The 25,577-nt window shown below is 40.6% G+C and overlaps 1 protein-coding gene across 3 annotated transcripts in view; it reads left to right on the plus strand.

Moving 5' to 3' along the window:
* SEMA5A (semaphorin 5A) overlaps nt 1-25,577 on the plus strand; it is a 568,430-nt gene that overhangs the window by 246,820 nt on the left and 296,033 nt on the right. For all 3 annotated transcript variants that reach the window (XR_009491999.1, XM_010816848.4, XM_002696441.7), the window contains one exon: nt 10,790-10,889. Coding sequence is in view for 2 of the 3 variants with exons in the window: in XM_010816848.4 (XP_010815150.2) it covers nt 10,790-10,889 (100 nt within the window). In the remaining variant the exon portion in view is untranslated. The remainder of the gene's footprint in view (nt 1-10,789; nt 10,890-25,577) is intronic.

Here is a 25,577-nt window from a genome sequence, read left to right on the forward strand (position 1 = left end):
TCCCCATCTATTTCCCATGAAGTGATGGGACCAGATACCATGATCTTCGTTTTCTGAATGTTGAGCGTTAAGCCAACTTTTCACTCTCCACTTTCACTTTCATCAAGAGGCTTTTGAGTTCCTCTTCACTTTCTGCCATAAGGGTGGTGTCATCTGCATATCTGAGGTTATTGATATTTCTCCCGGCAATCTTGATTCCAGCTTGTGTTTCTTCCAGTCCAGCATTTAGTGTAAATAAAAGATACTTTGTCTTTTTTCAAAAAATTGGATGTTTTTCTTTTACTGATATAAAATATTTTAATTTATCTAATAGGATATTATTGAATATTTTGGTTTTATTTTTTTTAGAAAAGTTTGCGTCAATGGAACACTTTGGTTGCTTCCTATAGCAAGATCTTGAAACCATTAGTTTCTTCACTGTGGTATTCAGTGTGTAGTATACATGTGTGTATGTGTATATATTTTTATACCTCTTCATATATACTTATGCAAATACATATGTGCACACACTTATGTGTATATATGAATGAACTTATGGATGCCTGTATCTAGATATAAATACGTACAGCTATATATATGTATCTGTATCTAGATATATATGTAAATATATATTGATTATATATGCATTATATATCTGTGTACATATATATGCATGATAGACATATGGAAATACACATTCACATGAATCTGCTAATACGTGTTTGAATATAAAATATATATCTAAATCTGCTGCTGCTAAGTTGCTTCAGTTATGTCTGACTCTGTGTGACCCCATAGATGGCAGCCCACCAGGCTCCGCCATCCCTGGGATTCTCCAGGCAAGAACACTGGAGTGTGTTGTCATTTCCCTCTCCAATGCATGAAAGTGAAGTCACTCAGTCGTGTCCGACTCTTCCCAACTCCATGGACTACAGCCCACCAGGCTCCTCCGTCCATGGAATTTCTCAGGCAAGAGTACTGGAGTGGGGTGCCATTGCTTTCTCCTACCTAAATCTAGACATTGATATTTTGGCCCCTTAAAATGTGACTATTTGGAAAGCTTTATGTGCTCACATAAGCCCATGGTTTTCCAGTGCATGGTTTTCCATTTGGATGTCCTTCTGTTGTGATGGAGAAGAATATGTATATATGTATTTGTAAAGGAGACACAGGACTTGGTGTTTCCACTTGGCCACTCATTGGCTGTTACTCTGGAATCATGTTACTTCTTTGCCCTGAGTTTTATCAAGTATAAAATAAGGGCAGTATGAATTGTAGGACAGTCAATATCATGTCCTACTATAATTACTTTGATTCTGGGTCATAGTTATTTTTAAAATAATTGAGGTCTATACATGGGAGAAACAAAACTAACTGGACATTTCCCAGCCTTTCTACAAAGATAAAGTAAAGCATAGCATGTTTGCACGTGTAAGTTAGCTGCTGTAACCATTACCTGCCTTGGAAATACCATGATGAAGGAGATACATGTTGCACTGTTGGGATCTTCTTCCCCTGGACACCTGGTTACTGTGGGGGTGCTGGCTTTTTTCTGCTTTCTTCTGGGACCTTCCATGATCCTCTGCCCTGCCTGCCAGGCAGCCTGCACTGGATCCTTCACATCCCCATCAGAAGACCACCACCAATTCCCTCCTTTCCAACTTTTCTCTCTTTTGGTGGGTGGTGACCATGTTTCCACTAAATTAATCCACTCAGATAGATTACTAGGTGCTAAGGATTAATGTACTTTATATGCGTTCTTTGGAAAATTGATTTTTAATTTGGACCTTATGGAAATATTACCTTAGTCTGTCTTAGGTTTAAACTCCAATTAAACTCCTTCCCACTGTGTTGCATTTGGCAAGACGTTTTATTTGTCAAAATCTCAAAGATTTTTATTTAAAAAATTATTTCTACCACAATGATTATAGCCTTATAGGATTATGAACACTAAATGTAATAAAAAGCTTTTAACATGTAAAAGCATCTAGGATAGTTCAAACACGGAAAATATAGATAGTTTAAAAAAAAGTATAAATAAGAGACATCAGTTATTCTGATTCACAAACATTTATGGTTGTGAATTTGCATGTTTCCTCCCAGATGACAGGTTTGTTTTTTTTTTTTGATCTGCTGCTGAACAACCACATGAGACTTGGGGGCTGAAATCTACGATAATCACTTGAAGAATTTCAGACAGGACTCAGGTCTCAAAAGCCTGAGTGTATCTTATTCAGGGAGAAGAGGGTGAACCAGGGCTTGGAGCTGCCATCAAACTGGTCCCTGAAGTGATAGTTCTGCGTTGCCTTCTTCTGAATGATTGTTTGGTGAAACAGGCCTGGAAAGGCAAATAAGAAAGGGGTTGGAGAAAAATGGAGACAGAGGAGTAAACAGCCCAGACCTGCCATGCTGTTCTTCTAGGGCTTTTTAAAATTCCACTCCTCTGTTTTCCAATCATATTTTGAGCTCAGATTGCATTTGATAGAATGGTTCATGTAATGCATTGAAGCTGAAAATGAAGTCGATGGCAGGGTGACGCAGGCCAACTTCAGAGAGGAATAGGTGCCTTTGAGGTAGGATGGCTCTTTCACAGCCTGGGAGAAGGTCAGACAGGGAGAGTCTCCACACGCTAAGCTCAGAGTCCGCCCTGCCTTTTGCCCCGCTGGTCCTGCCCAGACATGTGCCCTTTGAGGAAGGTGAGGACCTCGCTCCTGCACATTTGAGACAGTGTCCTAAACCCCCATATCAGAGTCGAGGGGCTTAGTCTGCTGAGAAATCGAAACCATGGCTTCCGCCCTGCCTTTCAATCCAGAATGTTCTTTATCCTGTAAAGCAGTAAATAGTTGGTGACATTTTCTCTCCCCCTGCCTTATTTACATCACAACCCTTGAATCATAAAACCTCAAGGTGGCACTAGTGGTAAAGGATCTGCCTGCCAATGCAGGAGACACAAGAGACAGGGGTTCGATGCCTGGGTGGGAAGATCTCCTGGAGAAGGAAATGGTAACCAGCTCCAGTATTCTTGGGTGGCAAAATCCATGGACAGAGGAGCCTGGTGGGCTAGAGTCCATGGGGCTGCAAAGAATAGGACACGACTGAGCATGCAGCACAGGGAAAATGGTGAATGCTTTTTCCTGTAGATCTTAACATACAGATCATCATTATTAGTAATGACAACAGTAAATACAATTAGGGTGACGTGAAGTGAAAGTCGCTCAGTCGTGTCCAACTCTTTGTGACCCCATGAACTATACAGTCCATGGATTTCTCCAGGCCAGAATACTGGTGTGGGTACCCTTTCCCTTCTCCATGGACTTCTCCAGGCCAGAATATTGGTGTGGGTACCCTTTCCCTTCTCCAGGGGATCTTCTCAACCCAGGGATTGAACCCAGGTCTCCTGCCTTGCAGGCAGATTCTTTACCAGCTGAGCCACAAGGGAAGCCCAAGAATACTGGAGTGTGTAGCCTATCGCTTCTCCAGTGGATCTTCCTGTTGCAGGTATTGGAACCAGGGTCTCCTACATTGCAGGTGGATTCCTTACCAGCTGTGCTATCAGGGAAGCCCAACAATAAGTGTAGTATTTATTAAACATAGTGGGGGCAGTTTTCACTTAATAGCGTAAAGCAATGGGAGAGCTTCCCAACCCAGGTGTAGAACCTGGGTCTCCTGCATTGCAGGCAGATTCTTTACCTTTTGAGCCACCAGGAAGCCCAAAGCAATGGTGATACACTCATTTTCAAAGTGCAGAGGTCTTTGCTTTTTCTTTCTTCCTGTTATTTTCCACATGCGTCACATAGGAAGCTACATTCCAGGTGCACTGTAGTTTGAGTCGAGTGTGGGGCTAAAAACCATAGCTGCAACACTAGAAGCTGAACAGCACTCGTGTTGATCTCAGCAAGACTCGGTTTGCTCACCTGTAATAGGGTGGGTGGAGAAATACAAGACTTAATACATGCGAAGTGCATAGAATAGCACCTAGCAGGTGGCGTATACTATGTAAATGTTAGCCCCTTTTGTTAGCTACTTTACCAGTCATCATGTTATTAGCAGTACTAGATATAGTATAAAACCAACATATAACTTGTTAGAATTGGAAACAGTAGGCCTTGATTTGCTCTTTTCATTTCAGGATATGTATGTTGCTACCTGTGCCTTTCAACAATTTTTAGCCACCATCCCCCAGACCCATCCAGTTTAGCCTGTGACTCAGTTTCCAATATGGTTTCAAGTTTCCCAAAGAAGTTTTACCATCCTGCTTTCCTAGTTGCTTAATTGACTAAGGTTTGAAGGAATGAAGACTGAAACTCAGGCTACCCAGAGCCACTCTCCTTCTCAGTGCTTGCCCACAAATCAGCTTGATCTGCAGACTGCAGACAGTCTAATCTGAAGCCTTCAGCCCATGGAGGAGCCAGGGGTCTGATATTTGGACTGATTGTCAGGTTTTGGACAAGGGCTGTTCTTCAACAGCAGAGTCTCCTGTGATTCTTACTTATCAGGCTCTAAAAGGCTTTGTTAACATACAGCCATCAGTAACTTGGACAACTTTAGAACTTTTGGTTTAAAAAAAAATTAACTTTTACTCCTTTTTCTTTTCCCTTTTTTTTTTTGGTGGGGATGGGGTGGTGATGAGGATGCCAACAAAGGTTCATCTGGTCAAGGCTGTGGTTTTTCCAGTGTCATGTACAGATGTGAGAGCTGGACCAGAAAGAAGGCTGAGCACCGGAAGATCGATGCTTTTGAACTGTGGTATTGGAGAAGACTCTTGAGAGTCCCTTGGACTGCAAGGAGATCCAACCAGTCCATCCTAAAGGAGATCAGTCCTGAGTGTTCATTGGAAGGACTGATGCAGAAGCTGAAGCTCCAATTCTTTGGCCACCTGATGCAAAGAGTTGACTCATTGGAAAAGACCCTAATGCTGGGAAAGATTGAAGACGGGAGAAGAAGGGGACAGAGGATGAAATGGTTGGATGACATCACCGACTTGCTGGATATGAGTTTGAGCAAGCTCCGGGAGTTGGTAATGGACAGGGAGGCCTGGTGTGCTGCAGTCCATGGGGTTGCAAAGAGCTGGACATGACTGAGTGACCTCAGATATGCAGATGACACCACCCTTATGGCAGAAAGTAAAGAGGAACTAAAAAACCTCTTGAGGAAAGTGAAAGTGGAGAGTGAAAAAGTTGGCTTAAAGCTCAACATTCAGAAAACAAAGATCATGGCATCTGGTCCCATCACTTCATGGGAAATAGATGGGGAAACAGTGGAAACAGTGTCAGACTTTATTTTTGGAGGCTCCAAAATCACCACAGATGGTGACTGCAGCCATGAAATTAAAAGATGCTTACTCCTTGGGAGGAAAGTTATGACCAACCTAGACAACATATTCAAAAGCAGAGATATTACTTTGCCAACAAAGGTCCGTCTAGTCAAGGCTATGGTTTTTCCTGTGGTCATGTATGGATGTGAGAGTTGGACTGTGAAGAAGGCTGAGCGTCCAAGAATTGATGCTTTTGAACTGTGGTGTTGGGTAAGACTCTTGAGAGTCCCTTGGACTGCAAGGAGATCCAACCAGTCCATTCTGAAGGAGATCAGTTCTGGGTGTTCTTTGGAAGGAATGATGCTAAAGCTGAAACTCCAGTACTTTGGGCACCTCATGTGAAGAGTTGACTCATTGGAAAAGACTCTGATGCTGGGAGGGATTGGGGGCAGGAGGAGAAGGGGACGACAGAGGATGAGATGGCTGGATGGCATCACTGACTCGATGGACATAAGTCTGAGTGAACTCTGGGAGTTGGTGGTGGACAGGGAGGCCTGGCATGCTTCGATTCCTGAGGTCGCAAAGAGTCGGACACGACTGAGTGACTGAACTGAACTGAACTGAGTGACTGAAGTGACTAACTGAGGAATGAGGAAAGACACACTTGGACAGAGTTAAAGTAGGGAATTTATGTCTGCCAATTGTTTAGACCAAATTTAGTAATACTGGTACATGTTCATGAAAGGAATCATTTTTTGAAGCTGGCTACTTTTAAAAATTGAATCAGTATACTTCTGCTAGACTGTTTTTTGAACTATATGTGGGTGCCCATATAGTATTAAGAGAAGGCAAATATGAATCATCACAGCTAATTCTGCAGCAGAAAGTCACTGCCAGAGGCCATATTTCAACAATCATGTTTGTGTAATGAATGAATTAGCTAAGATGATTAATATCAAATATTAAAAAATATGTAAAATATTCAATTTGTGTTTATAGATTTTTATGGCACTACTTGACTTTCAAACAGTGGTCACATTGGCTGTGATATTTAAGTTCCATTTCATCCTGTGGGTCTTTCAGCAAGATCAGAAGAAAGGGATGGTGCAGGGGGGAAGCTCATTATTTGGGGAAGTGAGATACGTTAAGAAAGTTGGTGTTCCTGCGGGTGATGTCTCCCCCGGCGTCCACGTTCTGTGTGCCGCCCTCATTACCTCGCTCTCCTTGGCCTTTCTTTGGTATCCAGTGAGCTTGTTCACCACCGCCTGCCCTGGTGATCTCTCCTCCCCTACCTGACTTGACTTTGTTCTCTCATACCTCTTCTTATGCATCCATAACTCTTCATTTTCTGTGTCCTTAGAAAGCAGCATTGATGAATTTTTCATGTTACTGTGAAAATCCATTATTGTGGTAAACTCTGCTAGTAGATTTTCTGATGTCATGTCTCCAGAATAAACCCTATACCATATGAATTTGTGTGTGTGTGTGTGTCCATATCTCTGTGTGCCATATGCTAATCCAAGTATTTCCTTAGGAATATGTTCAGCCCAGTTCTTAAATGAGAGTTGACCATGCTTTTCATTTCTTCATAATGCCCGTTCAACCTCAGTATCAAATTTATCAAGATCATTATAGCCTCCTAACTGCAGAGAGAAGAGAAGCTTTATCTCTTTGTTTAATCTCCAAAATAATTTGTATGAAATTGGTCTTATAGGTTCCTTAAGCAGTTGGCAATACTTGCTTGTAAAACCAAGCCTGCAGCTCTTTTTAACAAATTGCACTTTGGAGTTTATTATTTGGGTGTTTGAAACTGTAATCACAAAAGATTATAAAGGAAATGTGTTTTTAAATATTTTTTTAAATGCAAAGAGTATGCATATTCATATAGGAAGAGGTGAAGGGACCTGGCAACATTGGAGATAAGAGATGATAAAAGAAGTAATCTAGGGAAGGGATTGAAGAAAAAGCAATGGTGTTGAAATAAAGTTGGAGGGACTGGTCTTTGTAAAGGAGGATGGAACACCATGATTCTGATTTCATAGAGGAAGTTGAAAGGGTGGGTATTGATGCAGGCATTTTTTTCAGCTGGAGAGATGGACTGGGGCAGGAACCCATCAAGGCCCTCCTGGCAACCAGTAGAGTAGAAGGCCATGCCTTATGCAAATTCAAGATATTCCGACCTGGAAGAACACACAGGGAAATCAGAAAACAAGGGAATGTATGTATTGTCCACCTTTGATCCAATGTTAACTGTAAAAATATACAGTTTTAATGGGTGAGTTCATTAGACATTTAAACAAGGTGAATTGAATAATATTGAAAGAATGCTATGATGTGAACTCATTTTCCCCTCTTGACATGGTCCTTTTTATTTACTTGAGGTTACTTTAGGAAGTAATGTAAGCTCTTTCCTGTTTCAGCATAGGTACTGAAGCCTGAAATATGTCTCTTCATCATATTCCTTTGGCTACTGTCTTCTGATTCTTCTCAGTGAAAAGAAAGGTGAATATGTGATAGACCAGTTGACTGATTTTCTTCCCCCATCTTTTCATAGCTTTCTCTCCATTTATGTTGCTCATGTTTCCCCTCCTGGGACAGAAGAGTCGGCTCTTGGCCTTCTGCTCTCCCCTCACACCACATAGTCACCCTCAGTGCCTTGGATGTGGCATGTATGCCCAGCTTTGGCAGCTGTGAGTTTGGGAGGATGAAGCCTTAGACCTGCTCTCAGGACCGTAGTCCTGGCAGGACTTCCTTGTCCTGGGTTTTCTATCTGTAGGATGAGCCTCTGGAACTAAAACAACTGTTTGGACACTTCTAGGTCTTAGAGATGCTTACCAATGACTGGCTCTGAAGTCAGTGTCACTGGAAATTTTTCATGAGTGACATTCTACATGGTTGTCCCTGAAGCAATGATCTTTCTCTAAAACCAGTCTTACCCTGGACATCTATGTCTCACTCATCATATTCTCCTCTTCATTGAATCTCAGAACTGTCTTTCTTTTCATTAACTCATTCCCTTTGACCTCTTCAATTAGTTATCTGGCCAACCAGACTCTCGCATCACATCCTCGCTGAATTTCACAGCCAATGCCTAAATCGAATCATTTTTAGTTTGTAAAGTTGATATTCTTGCCCCCATTCGGTCCTCTTTTCTGCCTGTCGATGCCCCTTTTGTATTCCTAAGATATGTGCTTTGTGTGTCAAGTGCCTGCTTGCAACCCTCTCAGCTATCACAGGTGAGGCCAACTCGCATGAGGTGGCCAAAGTACTGGAGTTTCAGCTTTAGCATCACACCTTCCAAAGAGCACCCAGGGCTGATCTCCTTTATTTTTTTTATTTTTTTAATGTCTATTTTCTTTTTTTAATTTTAATTGGAGGCTAATTACTTTACAATATTGTATTGGTTTTGCCATACATCAACATGAATCCACCACGGGTGTACACGTGTTCCCAATCCTGAACCCCCCTTCCACCTCCCTCCCTATACCGTCCCTCTGGGTCATCCCAGTGTACCAGCCCCAAGCATCCTGTATCCTGCATCTGATCTCCTTTAGAATGGACTGCTTGGATCTCCTTGCAGTCCAAGGGACTCTCAGGAGTCTTCTCCAATACCACAGTTCAAAAGCATCAATTCTTTGGCGCTCAGCCTTCTTCACAGTCCAACTCTCACATCCATACATGACCACAGGAAAAACCATAGCCTTGACTAGATGAACCTTTGTTGGCAAAGTAATGTCTCTGCTTTTGAATATGCTATCTAGGTTGGTCATAACTTTCCTTCCAAGGAGTAAGCGTCTTTTAATTTCATGGGTGAAATCACCATCTGCAGTGATTTTGGAGCCTCCAAAAATAAAGTCTGACACTGTTTCCACTGTTTCCCCATCTCTTTCCCATGAAGTGATGGGACCAGATGCCATGATCTTCGTTTTCTGAATGTTGAGCTTTAAGCCAACTTTTTCACTCTCCTCTTTCACTTTCATCAAGAGGCTTTTTAGTTCCTCTTCACTTTCTGCCATAAGGGTGGTGTCATCTGCATATCTGAGGTTATTGCTATTTCTCCCAGAAATCTTGATTACAGCTTGTGCTTCTTCCAGCCCAGCGTTTTTCATGATGTACCTTGCATAGAAGTTAAATAAGCAGGGTGACAATATACTGCCTTGACATACTCCTTAAAAACTCCTAAAACAGACTATTTATTGACAGCTTTTTATAGCTCTAGGACCTTGTACTTATTTTGCTTCAAATAAGTATTTTTAAATAATTGACTTGCCTATAAAATGAAAAATCTTATATAAAATACTAAAAAGGATCAAGATACAGTATACATTAAAATTTCAAAAACTAAATAGAGATTTCTGCATAACTCCACCTTGGTTTGCTTTAAGTAGACTAGAACTTTCAGTTCATTTCATTGCCCCCTGCCACCCCCTGCCAATAACTGATATTAGAGAAATGCTATATTTGTTTCACAAAACGATCCCTTGAAAATAATCTACCTCCTTCATGTCAACAAAGGCCTTTCTACGGGACATGTCTAGGGACAGGGGCATATTTCCGTATTAGATCTGTTTTAGCATCTGTTTTTGTGGAATGAGATAATTTCTGTGCAGCACAGTTTTTTCTCAAACCAATAGCTGTGTCGATTTGCCTGTTTTCATGCCCCTGTTTCATCAGAGTGAAACCACTCAGAATATTAAAGCCAAGGAAAAAGACAATCAGATCCAGTGGTTAATTGTCAAGGAGAATGATCAGGTTCCGCACAACTGGCAGGCAAGTCCCCGAAGGCTTTTTTGGTGAAAGAAACCAGCTAATGAAAGTTGCAAAAACGGCTCAGAAAGCCGAGTTCTTGCCCTTTTCCAGTACTGTCATGTTATAATAATTCTAGGCTGGAGGTCGCTTCATAGGAGTTAACAGAGCTTGTAAAAAAAAAAAAAAAAAACAGTCTGTAAGGAGTGGCTGTTTTCTGATTTTCCATAGGAAAAAATTTAAATGAGGTCAGGAGTTACAGTGAATTTCTCATCCAGAAAGGACTGAATGCGTTTAACTAATCACGGGGCTTGCATAGAAACTCACAGGCCTGGGAAATGGAATGTCCACGTCGGAAGAAGGCAAATAGTGCTCCTGTGTTTGTCCTGGTTCCAGATGGGACTGTTGTGATTTCTCTACTTCTGTGGCCCCCACCCACCAGGCTGCACAGGAAGTGGCCTTGTTTGTGTTCGGTATTCCTCTCATGAGCCCTGTGAGTGTTGTGTTATCATCTGCCCGGCCCAGATCCTGTGGGAACACGCACGTCTGGCTTGTAAATCACAGCCCAGCCTTGGCGTCTTGCTCCCTTTTTATTGGGTGGCTGTCCTCTGTGTTTTACACGTTCTCAGTATGGATTTTGTGACATCCTGACGGAAACGTCCAGTGGCCTCCAAGCCATCCATCAGGGGACCTTCAAATCCTCTCTGAAATGTAATGTTTGCTATCTCATGTGCATTCTCTGTGGGTCCCCGGAGGGGGTAAAAAAATTATTCATTTTTATCTTCTTATTTATTTATTTTTCCTATTTAGAAATTGGCCCCTGGTTGCGGGAGTTCAGAGCGAAGAATGCTGTGGATTTCTCGCAGTTAACATTTGATCCAGGACAGAAAGAACTTGTTGTAGGAGCAAGGTGAGAGATCTGACATTTTGCCCTTGCAGATATTTTCGACTTCATTTTACATCTCTGCAGTTACGTGAGCATCCCTGCTGGAGCTGATGAGTGCTAAGTAATAGTTCATCTCAGAATGAAGTTTCATGTAAGAGTGTCATGAACATGCTACTTCTTTTTTTTTTTTTGAACATGCTACTTCTAATAGGAGGACTGCTACTCTTTATACCCATGTGCTGGGAGCTGTTCTAACATGACTTATTTCAGTATTTTTTTCCTCCTATGACGCCTGAGAGGTAGGTATTATCACCATCCCTGTGTCAGAGATGAGGAAATTGAGGCAGAATTGGATAATATGTTACCCCGCAGACAAATTTTTATGTCTAATAACAAATGGTCCCCGCTTTCAGACCCAGACAGTTTGCTCCAAACAGCATGTTCTTATTTCTCAATTCAGCACAGTTCTTGAGAACAGGAGACCTTGATGTCCATTCCCACATCTGTTGCTATCTTTCTTTGTGACCTCTGTTATGCTGTTTGCCAGTCAATTGAGCATTCAAGGGAGTTGCTGTTGTTCATTTCTTTTAAAGAGCCCATGTTTCTGAGTCCAGGTCAATGCCTGACCTTCCAGTTGGGCGGTGTGGCCACTGGAACCCAATCAGAACAGATCTAGTCTTGTGTTCCTGACATTCGCCATGACTTCCTCAGAAAACGTGCATCCTCCATGACTTCAAATCACCTATCCTGCCAGTATGTTTTAAGACTGGTGGAGATAAAATATTTTCTATTCATCTCTTAGGAGAAATGATGTAATAACGTGAAGAGGTAATTTGTGGATTTGAACTCTTCTGGCAGCCAAGGAAAGTACTATGGGCAGAAGAGTGAGTGCACGTTATCTTCTTTGGCCAAATTTACTAGATGATGAAACATACCTTTCATAGCAAGAGAGGCTGTGGAATTTCTACCTGAGTGAAGCTAAATCTGGCTTAGGCTCTGAGCACCCTGGACGGACACTGAACATTTTCTAGAATCACTACATTTGCTCTCAGATGTTAAGAAGACCTTGTGCATCCACTTAACACTTGTAGACTTGAGATGTATGGTTGTCGCTTAAGTGAATAGACAGAGTTGGCTTAGTTCCTGGCACTTAGTGGGTCATTGGCATCTCTTTCAGTGTTTATTGAATGGACAGTGGATTTGGGAGGGCTTACTTGGGGCTTTTACTGCCTTTAGGCCACTGGGACTGCAATAGGGGTTTCTGATGCTGACTTTCATCAAATTCCATCATTGGGAGCCTTGGCCATACAGTGCAGGCCTCTGGAATTTCTCTTCCTTTTGCATACCATGGCCAAAGTCATCTTTTACAAATACCCATCTCAGTCACTCCTCCTGGAGCACTTACAACTTGTTTGCCTTCATGTAGGTTGCAGAAATACTGTTCAATCCAGGGATCATCTGTTAGCTCTTTGGTGTGGCCTGTCGGAACTTCTGGCTTGTGGTCCTGCACGCCAGAGAGACACACACATCATTTTTATTCTTACATAGTTCAGGCATGTGGAATTATTTATGTTGCCCACAACTAGAAAATGTTCATTCTCTTGCCTCTGGGACTTGATACCCTTTTGTGCTTTCCTGGAATATTAGCCTGCCACCCACCACCATTCCAGGTCATCCATTGGGTGAACCCCTGCTCCTTGCAGGGATCTGGCTGGGCCTGAGCTGCCATGTTCCCTGCCCTGCATGGTTCTGCTAGCACACCTGCCACCAGCCTTCCTTACTGCCCTTACTGTATTACTGCTTGTCATGTTTCAACTCTCCCCTTCCCCGTTGTCAGATAGTGAAGTACTGCGTGGTAGAGGATGTGTCTGTCTTTTTTCCCCTAAGCTTTAAACTTCTTATATTGAGGTACAGCTGTTTAGAGCTTCCCTGGTGGCTCAGACGGTAAAGCGTCTGCCTGCAATACGGGAGACCCAGGTTCAATCTCTGGGTCAGGAAGATCCCCTGGAGAAGGAAATGGCAACCCACTCCAGTACTCTAGCCTGGAAAATTCCATGGACAGAGGAGCCTCGCAGGCTACAGTCCATGGGGTCGCAAAGAGTCGGACACAACTGAGCCAACTAATTAATTAATTATTATAGCTGGTTAATAATGTTGTGATAGATTCAGGTGAATAGCGAAGGCACTCAGCCATTCATGTACAGGTATCCATTCTCCCCCAAACTCCCCTCGCATCCAGACTGGCATGTGATACTGAGCAGAGTTCCGTGTGCTATACAGGAAGTCTTTGTCGGTTACCCACTTTAAACAGCAGTGTGCTCATGACCTGATGTGTCTTTTCTTTGTTTCTCTAAGATGTAGCACAGTTTCTCTTTGGCTAGAAGTTCCAAAATTTCTGTTAATTCGTTGTCTATATTTCCAGGATTTGACTTGTATATGTGCCCCTCTGCATTTGGTAGGACACTTAGGAAAAGAGAGTGGGGTTGTAGCTCATTTATTTGGATGCCTACATTTGGGCAAGGATACAATGAGCAGCAGTCTCTAAACCACAGAGTTAATCCTTAGGGCAAAGGGACTCTCACCCTCAGCCAAGGGGAAGAGGTTCCTGGCTGGGGAAGCAGGTGCAAATATGACCCCAACCGGTGTTGCAGGGTCCTGCACCTCTCATTCCACCCCAACTGACTTTGGAAATAGTGTTCCTGTGAACTTGGCTGAAAAGACTCTCCATTGTTTCTGGAGGTCCTTCACGCTACAGGGACAGGGCTGCGTCACATACCTGCCGACACTCTGCAGGTGGTAGGCTTTTGGTCAAGGACACAGATTCTCCTAATGGGGATGTGAGGAGCCCCTGAGAAAACTAAGATTTGAAAGAGACATCACCATCGTTCTGTCCTGGCTTCAGACAACACCTGAGAATTGTTCCCGGGGAACTCCTGTTCCTGATAGTCTCCATCCCACTATGGGTGGAGGGATCGATCCCATTATTGCTTGAGCTCTCCATCAGGGCCTGCCTGAAGGTTTCCTACTCAGTGTCCTTGAAAATCTCCATTCTGACCTTTGAGGTCTCTATCCTAGAGTTTCTCAAGATCTCCATCCATCTCCCCTCAACACAGTCCCAGCCCAGATGAGGGAGGGATTGGACTACCCACTGAGTCACCCTGGCGTATACTATGGCGTAATGACCAGGAGCAATAGCATTGCCAGACTTAGCACATAGAAGTCCCACATGCGCAGTTAAACTTGAATTGCAGATGAGCACCCCTAGGAGCATGGGCTGTATTTTCTATTCTAGAGCAGGATATAATGCATCATGATTACTCGATGGGAAAGAGGGAGTAGGTAGACTTGCTTAACTGTGTGACCTTGAGCCCATTTGAGAGTCTAATTTTCTTCTCTTTAAAATTGATATATTTATTTCTATCCCTTTCAGCTGTTGTGAGGATTAGGTGAAATAATCCAGGAAAAGTGATTGTCACAGAAACAGGCATCCTGTAAGCCCACAGTGGTGGGGAAGCTGTGTGGGTATGTGTGGGCTTTGGCATATGTGTGCATCTGCATTTCGGGCAGATATCACTGTGTGTGGAGAATAGCAATTTTACCTAAGATACACATGGTGAGATTAGGCTCAGAAAGTTTAAGTGGGCATGTGAGCCAGTTATAAAATTTAAAAATAACCCAGCCCTCAGATTCCTGTTTGGGAGGGCTTGATCTAGCAAAAAAGGTTTAGGTAGCAGGTGTATATTTCAGAAATCTTTAGTTGTTTGAATACGTAAGTGGTGAAAAACTACAATGATAGTCTTTTTATTTTTTTCATAATTAGTACTAGGCATTGTAAAGCCATTGGTGGTTTATTGGGTGGTTATTATTATTAATTATTATTGTTGGGTTGTTTCACTTTATACCAGTGGTACTTTATGTTCCTGAAACTGAATTCAGTTAAACGTTCTTTGCGTTCCTTGCAAAAAATTCTCTTGTTTGCAAAACAAAAACAAAAAGGAAAACAAGCAAAATCAATTAAAAAACTACTTCTCTTTAGTGATTTGTGGCCTAGTGGTACCAGAGGTAGTTGCATCTGAATTCATGCATTTTCTGGAAGGATCCTTAAATTTATCATTTCCAAGATGCACATTATCTTTCATATTATTTTAAAAGCATTGATACTCATATCCTATTTTACCCATGCCTCTTTAAAAATTAATAATGTTTGTATTTTCAGTGATGAGATTCAGGTACTTTCATTTTAGAGAAAGTAGAAAATACTGTAAAGCATAAAGAAAAAACACAATTTCAGAAATAATCAGTTAGCCTTTTCAGTTATTTCCCCACAGTATTTCATTTCTATTTGTTTATATGTTGGGACAATATTTTATGGATGGTTTGTATATGTTTTGCTAAAAAAGACCTACTAAAACCAGTTTCCATTGTGTGTGTGTGTGTGTGTATTCCTATATTTGTGTGTACATATACATGGGCTTCCCAGGTGGCACTAGTGGTAAAGAACCCACTGCCACTGCAGGAGACTTAAGGGACGCAGGTTCGATCCCTGGGTCAGGAAGATCCCCTGGAGAAGGACATGGCGACCCACTCCAGCATTGCCTGGAGAATTCCATGAACAGAGAGGAGCCTTGCAGGCTACAGTCTATGGGGTTGCAAGGAGTTGGACGTGACTGAAGCGACTTAGCACACGTGCACATATACATACATATACGTATATATGTGTATATGTGTGTGTGAAAATTTCAAATGAAAGGCTACGTTAGAGGCTTAGAGGTTTTTGCATGGATAATTATAAAAGTAATGATAATAATTCACAGTAATAATATTTCACAAAGTTGGTTCAATTTCCAGTTTCACTGTGTATAGGATTGTAATAGTAGATCAAAGTGAGAGTAACGACATTTTCTTCTCCCAATGAATCTGTCTTTAGTGTTTCGGGTTAGTGTATGGATGGATAGTGATTCTGTGTTGAATTCAAGTGTTATTCCAAGTGGCAACTAACTTGATCTACGCACCAAAAGGTGTTTGACAATAATTAGAGTGTTTACAAATTAGCCATATTTTTGTAAAGTGTAAAGCCATACAATAAATGGTAAGAAAAAAAGAGTTTTTTCATCGTCAGAGAGAAGATTAGCGTCTTTCAGCTTTTGTTTGTTTCTTGGTCTTTCATTCATTTTCTTCCTATAACTTGTTTTCTGATTATCTTCCTCTTCTCTAATAAGCTTCAGTGTAATAGAAACCTATCACTAAAGAGCACAGTCTTGCAATCTGTGATATTTTGGTAAGAACACTCATCTCTGAGCTCTTACACAAGCACTTGTGAGTCCAGGAGGCCCACACCTGCCAGTGATTGAGAGGACGGCTTTGAAGCCCATAGACCCGATACTAGGTCAGGTGAAAAATCATAACTGATGACAAACATAAGATTTATGTATGTCTTGGAAAATTTTTAATTTCATTTCTAAAATTTTAAAATTGCATCACACAGTGGGAACTTCATAAAAATATTAATTGAAAGGCTAATGGGGTTGCATGGGTTTCCTTGCCCACCTGATTCAACATGGGTACCAGCCGAGAGTTGTGAATGTGCATTGTATAGAGTCCTCTGACTTACCATTATGATCAATGGACTAGTTCCATATATTGAAAGATATTTCTGTACCTATCTGTGTGAAAAATAGTACAGATTTCAAATCAGCATGTTTTCTACCAAAAACAAAGCTAAAATCTACCTGCTTTCAAGGCAGAGCTTGGGCTTTCTTACCGTCACAGAAAACTGGTCTTGAAACATTTGTGTATTATTTTAGACCATTGTTTTGCCCATGATTTGAATCTACAAAGACAAAAATAAAAAAAAAAAAGATTAACTTGCTTTTTGTTATGCTGGTACTGAATTTGCTTTAAGTGTTCCAAGCATACAGTGTCATAAGATCACATTAAATGAATGGGCAGGCATCTACTCAGTGTAAATGTCTCCTTTCAAAACGATTTTGCTGTTGATTCGAAACAAGTGGAGCTAAATTTTGAAGTGGTGTGTCACCTTTGAAATTTGACCAATATAATGCTCTCCTTTTTTGATGGCTATAATTCCTATTTTTCTTTCAAAGTTTACCTTGGAGTTAATCTGTTGGAAGCAGTCTATAATTAAAAGAAAACCTGGAGACTTTTATGAGATCAGCAGTTCTCCTTCCAGTAGCCACAACTTCTTTCCATTTTCCAGTTTATACAATTAAAGGTAACTCATGCTGAGTGGAGTAAAATTAGCAATTAGGAGTGAATCCAAAAAGCAGTAAACGCCCATTGTGCAAAGAAATCCCTGGTAATGATGATGTTGACATAGTATTTATATTAATTATGACTTCCTATCACCAGGAAGACAGCTGGTGATGAACGGAGGGATAGAGCTTTCATTCCTGCTCTTCATTTTTATCCCACCCCAGCGGGATTTTTTTTTTAACTGTATTTTAAGATTTAAATATTTCCTTTTTCCTGTTGGCTCTTGCTACATAGGTGTGTTTTCCTCTTAAGATTCTCTTTGCTTATCTTCCTTCTTCTCGCCTTTCTTTCAACAGACCTGTTTGATTAATTAACCTACTCCATGTTTTTTTTTTTTTTTAAATCTGTTATTTTTCTTCTTGCTTTGTTACATTTTTTCCAGTATTTACCAAACATCCGTGTACCTAAATATCACTTGAGATAGTCATTCAAAATGAAATTTCCTCTGCCCCTTCTCCCAGCTCATCTGAACCAGGGGCCTGGAGTGTGGTCCCAGAATGTGAGCTTTTAACAGACAGCTAGTCTGCAGACACTCCTGTGGGAAGGACCATCCAACCATTGTGCTCCTTTTGCTGTTTTATTAAAAAAACAAACAAAAAAATCTCTGCATTTTTCTTTCTGCTGGAGGTAGGGCAAAGAAGAATAAACCTAGCAGAATAGTTCCTTATTTAGTTAATATACTCTTCCCATTTCCCATATTCCCTGAATGATAAAAATTAACCAGCCTTTGAGTGTATGTGTGTGTTACAAGTCTTGAGTGTTGAGAGTTTTCTCTTAGTCAGTCCCACATGGGTTCCATCAGAATTTATTAGTTCACATTGTTGCTCTTCATTCATCGAATATTTATAGAACCTACTTTGTGCCAAGAAGTATCTCAGGCAAGGGGAAATGAAGATGCAGCAGAGTGTCTACCTGGTAAAGACTTTAGATCCTAGGGCATAGGTTGGCAAGCTAAGGTCCTTGGGTTGGCCTCTTACTTTTGTAAATAAAGTTTTATTGGCATACAGCCACACCCATTCATTTGCACATCGCTTATGGCTGCTTTCCAGCTTTCACTGAAGAGATGAGTAGTTTCCACAGGGCCACAAAGGTGAAGTGTTTGCTAATTAGCCCATGAAGTATTTTCCTGACTCCTGGCCTGATGAGTATGGGGAACAGGAATGGTTATGTTCTCCAGGGAGGTCTGAATAAAGAGGCTTGAAAACACCAAGAGGAAAGAAAGGTGAAATGGGTGTACTGAGAAGTTGCTTTTTCAGTTGGCCTTAAAGGTCTTCCAGAGGATCATAGAACAGGGAACTCACATGCTGAGGAGGCTGACAGGAGCTCACCTTGACTGGACCTGTTAGTGACTGAGAGGAGGGGTAGGCATAGGTGAGGCTGGGGCTTTAGATTATGGAGGAGTGGGGATTTCATCCTGTAAACCTGTGTTTTCAATTGCGGCAGTCAGTAGGATGACCGGTCTGAGAAAGCTCTCAAGAATGCTGATAGCCAGGCCTCTCCTCAGAACATTTGAATTAGACTTTCTAAAAGTAATATTGGAATTTTGATTTAATCAAGCTTCTGGTAATCTGCTGGCCTGGCAGACTTGGCAGAACTATGCTAAAGACTGTAGGAGCTCAGGATATTTCTAAAGCTGCATATTTATAAGTTCTTATTTGTACTAGAAAGATTCTTCCACTATACTGTGTGCAGAATGCACTAGAGTTTGGAGGTACAGACGGGGATCTGAGTCAAGTGACAGTAGAGAGAATTTAAACTTAGTCAGTGATAGTGCAAATGGAGATAAGTCAGATTTGAGACATCTTTGAGTTGATGGTGATTGACGGCCAATCGTAATAGGTGGCTGAGAACAAGGATCTAAGATAAGATTTGGGATTGTGGTTTGAAACTGTGGCTTGTTGTAATACCGTCAGCTGGAATTGAGCATTTGAGAAATGAATTAGAGTTCTTCTATTATGTGAGATATTTGAAAAAGATCTCAGGTTTTACTAACTCTGAGATAACCCAGAAAAGTAGTATATATGGAGATAATTTGAAGAGTGAATATTCCTAGGAAAGCATAGGTTAGAGGAATCATAAAATAATACAGTTGGTAGTTTTTCAAGGAAAAATGATCTCTATTAATTGAAAAACGGAAAGGAACAAATCAAATACCCAGTGGACCAGAAAAGCAGAAGTCATGAGTTAAATTTAGAGCAATAAATCATGATCTTTAATCTTCAAAGCACTTAGAAATTTGCACATAATGTTTAGAACATAATAAAATTTAAATTGGGCTTACCTGGTGGCTCCATTGGTAAAGAATCCATCAGCAATGCGGGAGAGCTGAGTTCAATTCCTGGATTGGGAAGACCCCCTGGAGGAAGGCATGAGAGCCCACTCCAGTATTCTTTCCTGGAGTATCCTCATGGACAGAGGAGCCTAGTGGGCTATGGTCCATGGGGTCGCAAAGAGTCAGACATGACTGAGAGACCAGGAACAAAATTTAAACTACTAATATTTTGTTGACAGTATTGATTAATAACTTTGTCCCTAAATATGCTTATGGGAAAAAGATTTTCCTGATTTCATATCTCTGGAATTTACTAACCACTGAAAATCCATCTCTGTTATTTGATTCTACTTGCAAAATAGTAAGAGGTTTCCATCTACTTCTGTGCCTTTTAATATTGGTATTTAAATATATAAGAGTACTATTAATGTGGTTTAATTTTGGTTTTGATGCATTCTTTAGAACTTTTTTAATAGTAATCAAGACTTTCAATGGGTTTGAAATGGACTTTTTTAGGATAGGTAATGAGATAAACCAGTATAATTTTGGGAGAGTGAGTACTAGACACATATGGTATTATAACAATATAATAATAATAGTTAAATCAGAATTACTTATAATATATAATAATATATAATATAATATATAATATATAACTTATAATATAATATAATATAATTACTTATAATATATAATCGAAAGTACATGTATTTATTATTTTTCAAAGAGTGTTGGAAAAATTCTGACTGAAGAGGTAGCTCATAATATGATGGTATTATACATTTGTCACCATATTGCAAAATATATTAGCAAAGTGAAAAAAAGTCAGATCACAGTTTTTTTAAAAACTGTGATCTAAATGTGATCCCACTATTTATAAATTGGTAATATTAAAGCTGAATTAGACTCCCAAAACTTATGAGAAAAGTACATTGAAAAGATATTTTTGGAGTGGTTAAAGTAACAGAATATAAAAGCTCCTGAAATTTGTTTAGAATCAATCAGCATAATGAAAATCTTAGGAATAGCAATTATAGATAGGTTGGTGAACTATGTGAGTTGGTTATGCTGAAATCAAATCTTCATATTCTTAAAATTTTGATGTAATTGAAATATTAAATATTTACATGTAGATAATTAAAATAACTTTCTGAAAACACTTTGTGCTTTAAGAGATATAGATACTACTTTTCTTTAGCTTCAAAGTCACACATTTATTATATTTTAATCTTTAAGTCTGTCTCTGCAACTATAAATCCAGGTGTCATGTAAGAAGTCACAGCATCAGCCTCTAAGCCAGTGGAATATTGACAAGAGTTAGGATGGAATCGTGCATTAGTGGGAAATCACAGAACAGGTGAAGCCGACTTAGGTATAGGTGAGACTAGCTTCACTCTCAGATTTACCCAAACGGTCCCAGTTTATGTGTAGTGGGTATTTTGTTTTCAGGTTGTTTTATCATCAGCAGTGGTCTGAACTTTAATAGACAGCAAACATGGTGATGCTAGTGGTAAAGAACCCGCCAGCCAGTGCAGAAGATGTAAGAGATGCGGCTTCGATCCCTGGGCCGAGATCTTCTGGAGGAGGGCATAGCAGCGCACTCCAATATTCTTGCCTGGAGAATCCCATGGACGGGGAGCCTGGTGGGCTTCAGTCCATGGTGTCACACAGAGTAGGACACGACTGAAGCGACTTAGCACGCACGTGTACTTTTCTATCACTGTTGTTTAAACTGTTTTTTTTTATATATAATTTCCTTGCTTTTCTGTAAGTAAATCAAGATTTGCTTGATTTTCATAGCGCTAAGTACAAGTCTACCTTTCTTAATTATTCAGTCTTCTGCTCCTCAGTTATAAGCCAGCCTCTAACCTAAATGCTCAATAAGAACCTGAAATTATTTCCTTTGATTTTATAACTATATTCATCAGAGACCAATTGAGTTATTCTAAGCGAATGTCATTTTAAAACACCTGTGTCTTTCATAATTAATGGAGGTCAGAGTTAAGTTTTATGGTGTCTCTAGATAAAATGAATCATTTAGTTAATATGCTCATGAAGGCTCAACCTTTTCTTTAATGCTGGCTGAATTTTATTACTTTACATGAAGACACAAATGAACTTCGTCTATTAAGGCCCTGGCTGCTCCCTCAGAGAATATATTGTTGTGCTTAGTGATTTGTTTCTAATAGGCCACTGGGGTATGTGATGGGAGGTGGGAATGAGTTATTCATTCCTATAATCCGTCAGAAAGAAATACACTCTGGTCAAGAGGGAGACCATACACTCAGACATGTAGTGGGGGAAGGATGGAGGAGCTTAGGAACTGTCAGTCTGTGTCTGTCAAATTCGATGGCTTTGTGATTTGAATTATTCAGTTTACTGGGTCTATGTATTCCTCATCTATCACTCTCAGAAGTAATACAGTTATTACATTTGAATGCACATGTCAAATTTTATTCCATACCTTTGATAAAGAGTAAGTTCAAACCAAGGGAAAAAATCCCATAGTTTTATTGTCTACGGCTGTAAAATTGAACCTTTACAGCCTTGTTAAACCCTTGCTTTGTACTTCTGTAATGAGAGGTGGGACATGGCAATAGAGACCAGCTCCCCTAAGCTATGTAACTAATATGCTCTTAGAATTCAATCTCTTAACCTCCTGCAGCACTGCCTTCTCCCTGCAGAATGACGATATTCCTCATTACTACCTATTTACATCGAGGGGTGTTAGGAAGATTAATGAGGCCACTTAAATGCTTTGGGTTGCTCAAAGCACTGCCCGAATAGAGAATCTGACCTTATGTGAAACATTTGGTTAGTATTCCCTGCTGGCTGGGAGCCAGAAGCATTATTCCTTCTTGCTGGAAACGTTGGTAGCCTTTCTCTTGAACCTCACATACATTGTTTTCCCTTCTCTGCATGCTCTCAGTTGTGAGATAAAGTGATTGCCTCTTCCATAAAGCCCTGGAGAGCAGCCTCTTGCAGGGGACCATAGATCTTACTTTAGTGCCTGAGTGACCCAACATCTGGGAGTATCCATTTTTATATTCCCTTTAGAAGATTTTCTTTCTTTTTGTAACCTTTAACTTCATAGGTCATTCACCTGAACTGTGATGGATCAAGCTGTCATAGGAGATTTCTGGTCCCTCATGTTGCTAGCTGTACTGGAATTTTCCCAACAGCAGAGAAACACACTTGGAATTATACTTGGAACCAAATAGTTTGATGAAAGTGTTTTGAGAATGGTAGACTCCACACTATGTTTTTGTCAGAGTCAGGTTCCAGGGAGGTGATTAGGGAATTCCACACATTTTTCATGTATATTTCATCTTTTACAATTTTAAAAAAAATTGTTGAAAATCAAGATAGATAAAGTGAACACTAAAATGTATAATACCATGTATTTCTAATATGGAAAGGTCTAGCAAGGCATTAAATTGTCCATGGGTTTCTGTAGACATCGTCATGTATTAAACAAATATTTGAAAACATTTGCCAACTCTTTCTCACAAAAATCAAACAAGTTAAAAAAAAAAAGGCAACAAAAATGCAACCAGCCAACCAACACAAAAAGAGACCATAATTAAGACTTTGAGGCTATTCAAAATTATAGATAATTCTGATAATGCCAAATTAAAAAATGTTCAAATCAACTTAGTCAACTGACTTTATGATTAACAGGTATTACATATAAGTAAACTGTTGAATACATTTTCTTACCTCTTTTGTATGCTGAAATTTCATTTAAGATTATTGAAGTATGGTATTCAGTTGCAGATAATAAAAATACACCTGAAAAGTGTTAGGAATTTATTGAACTATGTCATAATAACAATTATTTCATTAGATGGGCATATGATTATCCAACTCTGTTGCTCATGTTTTATCTCTAAAAAAGGTCACAATCTTTTAGGAATCTGTGTTAAGCAAATTGACAGATTGTATAGTTTTGCTCTCTCATTTCACAAAGGATGGAACTGGGGCACTCTTAAAATAAGTATGGTTAGGCAGTTTCAGGAATAATTCATGTGAAATTAAGAGGGAGACGAGTCACCATGTAATGAGTTATACCTGTGAGATTAACATTTTCTCTTAATGGGGAGACATATGTCCCAGGCAGATCACAGTCCCAGAGGTGAAACTCATTTACCTACAACTGAAAGCGTGTCACGAGTAGTGCCAAGACTGGAATTATCTCAGAAACATTTGTAAATGTACCTGTGGATGAACAATGAGGACATGGAATAACTGTACTGTAAGAATGACTCCTCTGTATGTGCGTGTTTGCTGTCAGTTAAATTGGAAAGAGGACACTGCATGACTGATTGGTGAGGCTGTTTGGCACAAAGGCGTTCAGTTCAGTTCAGTTGCTCAGTCGTGTCCGACTCTTTGCAACCCCATGAATTGCCGCACGCCGGGCCTCCCTGTCCATCACCAACTCCTGGAGTTCACCCAAACTCATGTCCATCAAGTCAGTGATGCCATCCAGGCATCTCATCCTCTGTCATCCCCTTTGCTCCTGCCCCCAATCCCTCCCAGCATCAGAGTCTTTTCCAGTGAGTCAACTCTTCACATGAGGTGGCCAAAGTACTGGAGTTAAGCTTTAGCATTTTTCCCTCCAAAGAACACTCAGGATTGATCTCCTTCAGAATGGACTGGTTGGATCTCCTTGCAGTCCAAGGGACTCTCAGGAGTCTTCTCCAATACCACAGTTCAAAAGCATCAGGGTGACAATATACAGCCTTGATGTACTCCTTTTCCTATTTGGAACCAGTCTGTTGTTCCATGTCCAGTTCTAACTGTTGCTTCCTGACCTGCATACAGGTTTCTCAAGAGGCAGGTCAGGTGGTCTGGTATTCCCATCTCTTTCAGAATTTTCCACAGTTTATTGTGATCCACACAGTCAAAAGCTTTGGCATAGTCAATAAAGCAGAAATAGATGTTTTTCTGGAGGGACAGCAAAGTGAGGAGTCCTGTTTCTAATCATAGGTGTTTCTCTGAATCCTAATAATCTTGGATAAATCACACTGCACCCCTTACTTTGCAGAAATGTCCAGAAAAAAATCGAGGGGGTATATATTCTCTAATGACAACCCAGCTCCACCATTCTTGGACTTTATGATTTTTTTTTTTTAGGTCAAAACTGCAGATTCATGTTGATGTATGGAAAAACCAATACAATATTGTAAAGTAATTAGCCTCTAATTAAAATAAATAAATTTAAATTAGAAAAAAAAAAAACTTGAGAATTGGTTAAAAAAAAATCACTATTTGCGTCTTGTAACCCAGAAAATATCAAAGGAAAAGTTCAGATTTTTGGTGCTTTACTTCATTAAGGTTTGAGGCATGGTGATACTAATGATGGTGATGGTATCTCATACTTTCCTAGTAAGTCTGCCCCTCTTCTCTGTCCTCTCTTTTCACCTGTGCCATACTGATTGATTACTGATGAGATGCTTGTGAGGGCACCATAGTTCTCAGTTATCTCGGGAAGGAAGAGCAAATGGTTGAAATCCACTGGTAAGCCCGTTGAACACTGCTGAGACGTGCAGCAGACGTGGCCAGTGGAGCTGGATTTGACTGCAGAGATGCAGACTGAGAGTGTGCCGTGTTTGCCATCATCGATCAATGTCTTCCTACCTTGGTCCATTTGAGCTGCTATTAATGAAACACCGCAGACTGGGTAGCTTATCAATAACAGAGATTTATGTCTCACAGTTCTGGGGGTTGGCAGTCCAAGATCAGTATACCAGCCCTGTGGGGATCTTGTAAGGGTCCTCTTCTAGTTTGCAGACAGCTGACTTTTCACTATGTCCTCACATGGTGGAAGGGGGAGGCAGCTCTCTGGAGCTGCTTTGGTCAGGGCACTAATCCCATCCATGAGGGCCCCACCCTCATGACCAAATCTCCCCACCTCTTAGTACCATCACCTTTGAGGGCTGGATTTCAACGTATGAATTTTGGGGAGACACACACATTCAGACCATAACATTTCCCCCATGAACAACACCTGAAACGGCACCCGGGGTTTTCAGAGAGAACACTTACACGTCCTTCAACCCTCACCACGAGGAGAAAGACGACCGTGAACTTTACTGTCCAGTTTTCCTATTCATCGCTCTACGGAGCATCACGGACACCACCACCCTCTTTCCTCAATGGTATGA

The sequence above is a fragment of the Bos taurus genome, chromosome 20 (genome assembly GCF_002263795.3).
Source record: "Bos taurus isolate L1 Dominette 01449 registration number 42190680 breed Hereford chromosome 20, ARS-UCD2.0, whole genome shotgun sequence".
NCBI classification, from domain to species: domain Eukaryota; kingdom Metazoa; phylum Chordata; class Mammalia; order Artiodactyla; family Bovidae; genus Bos; species Bos taurus.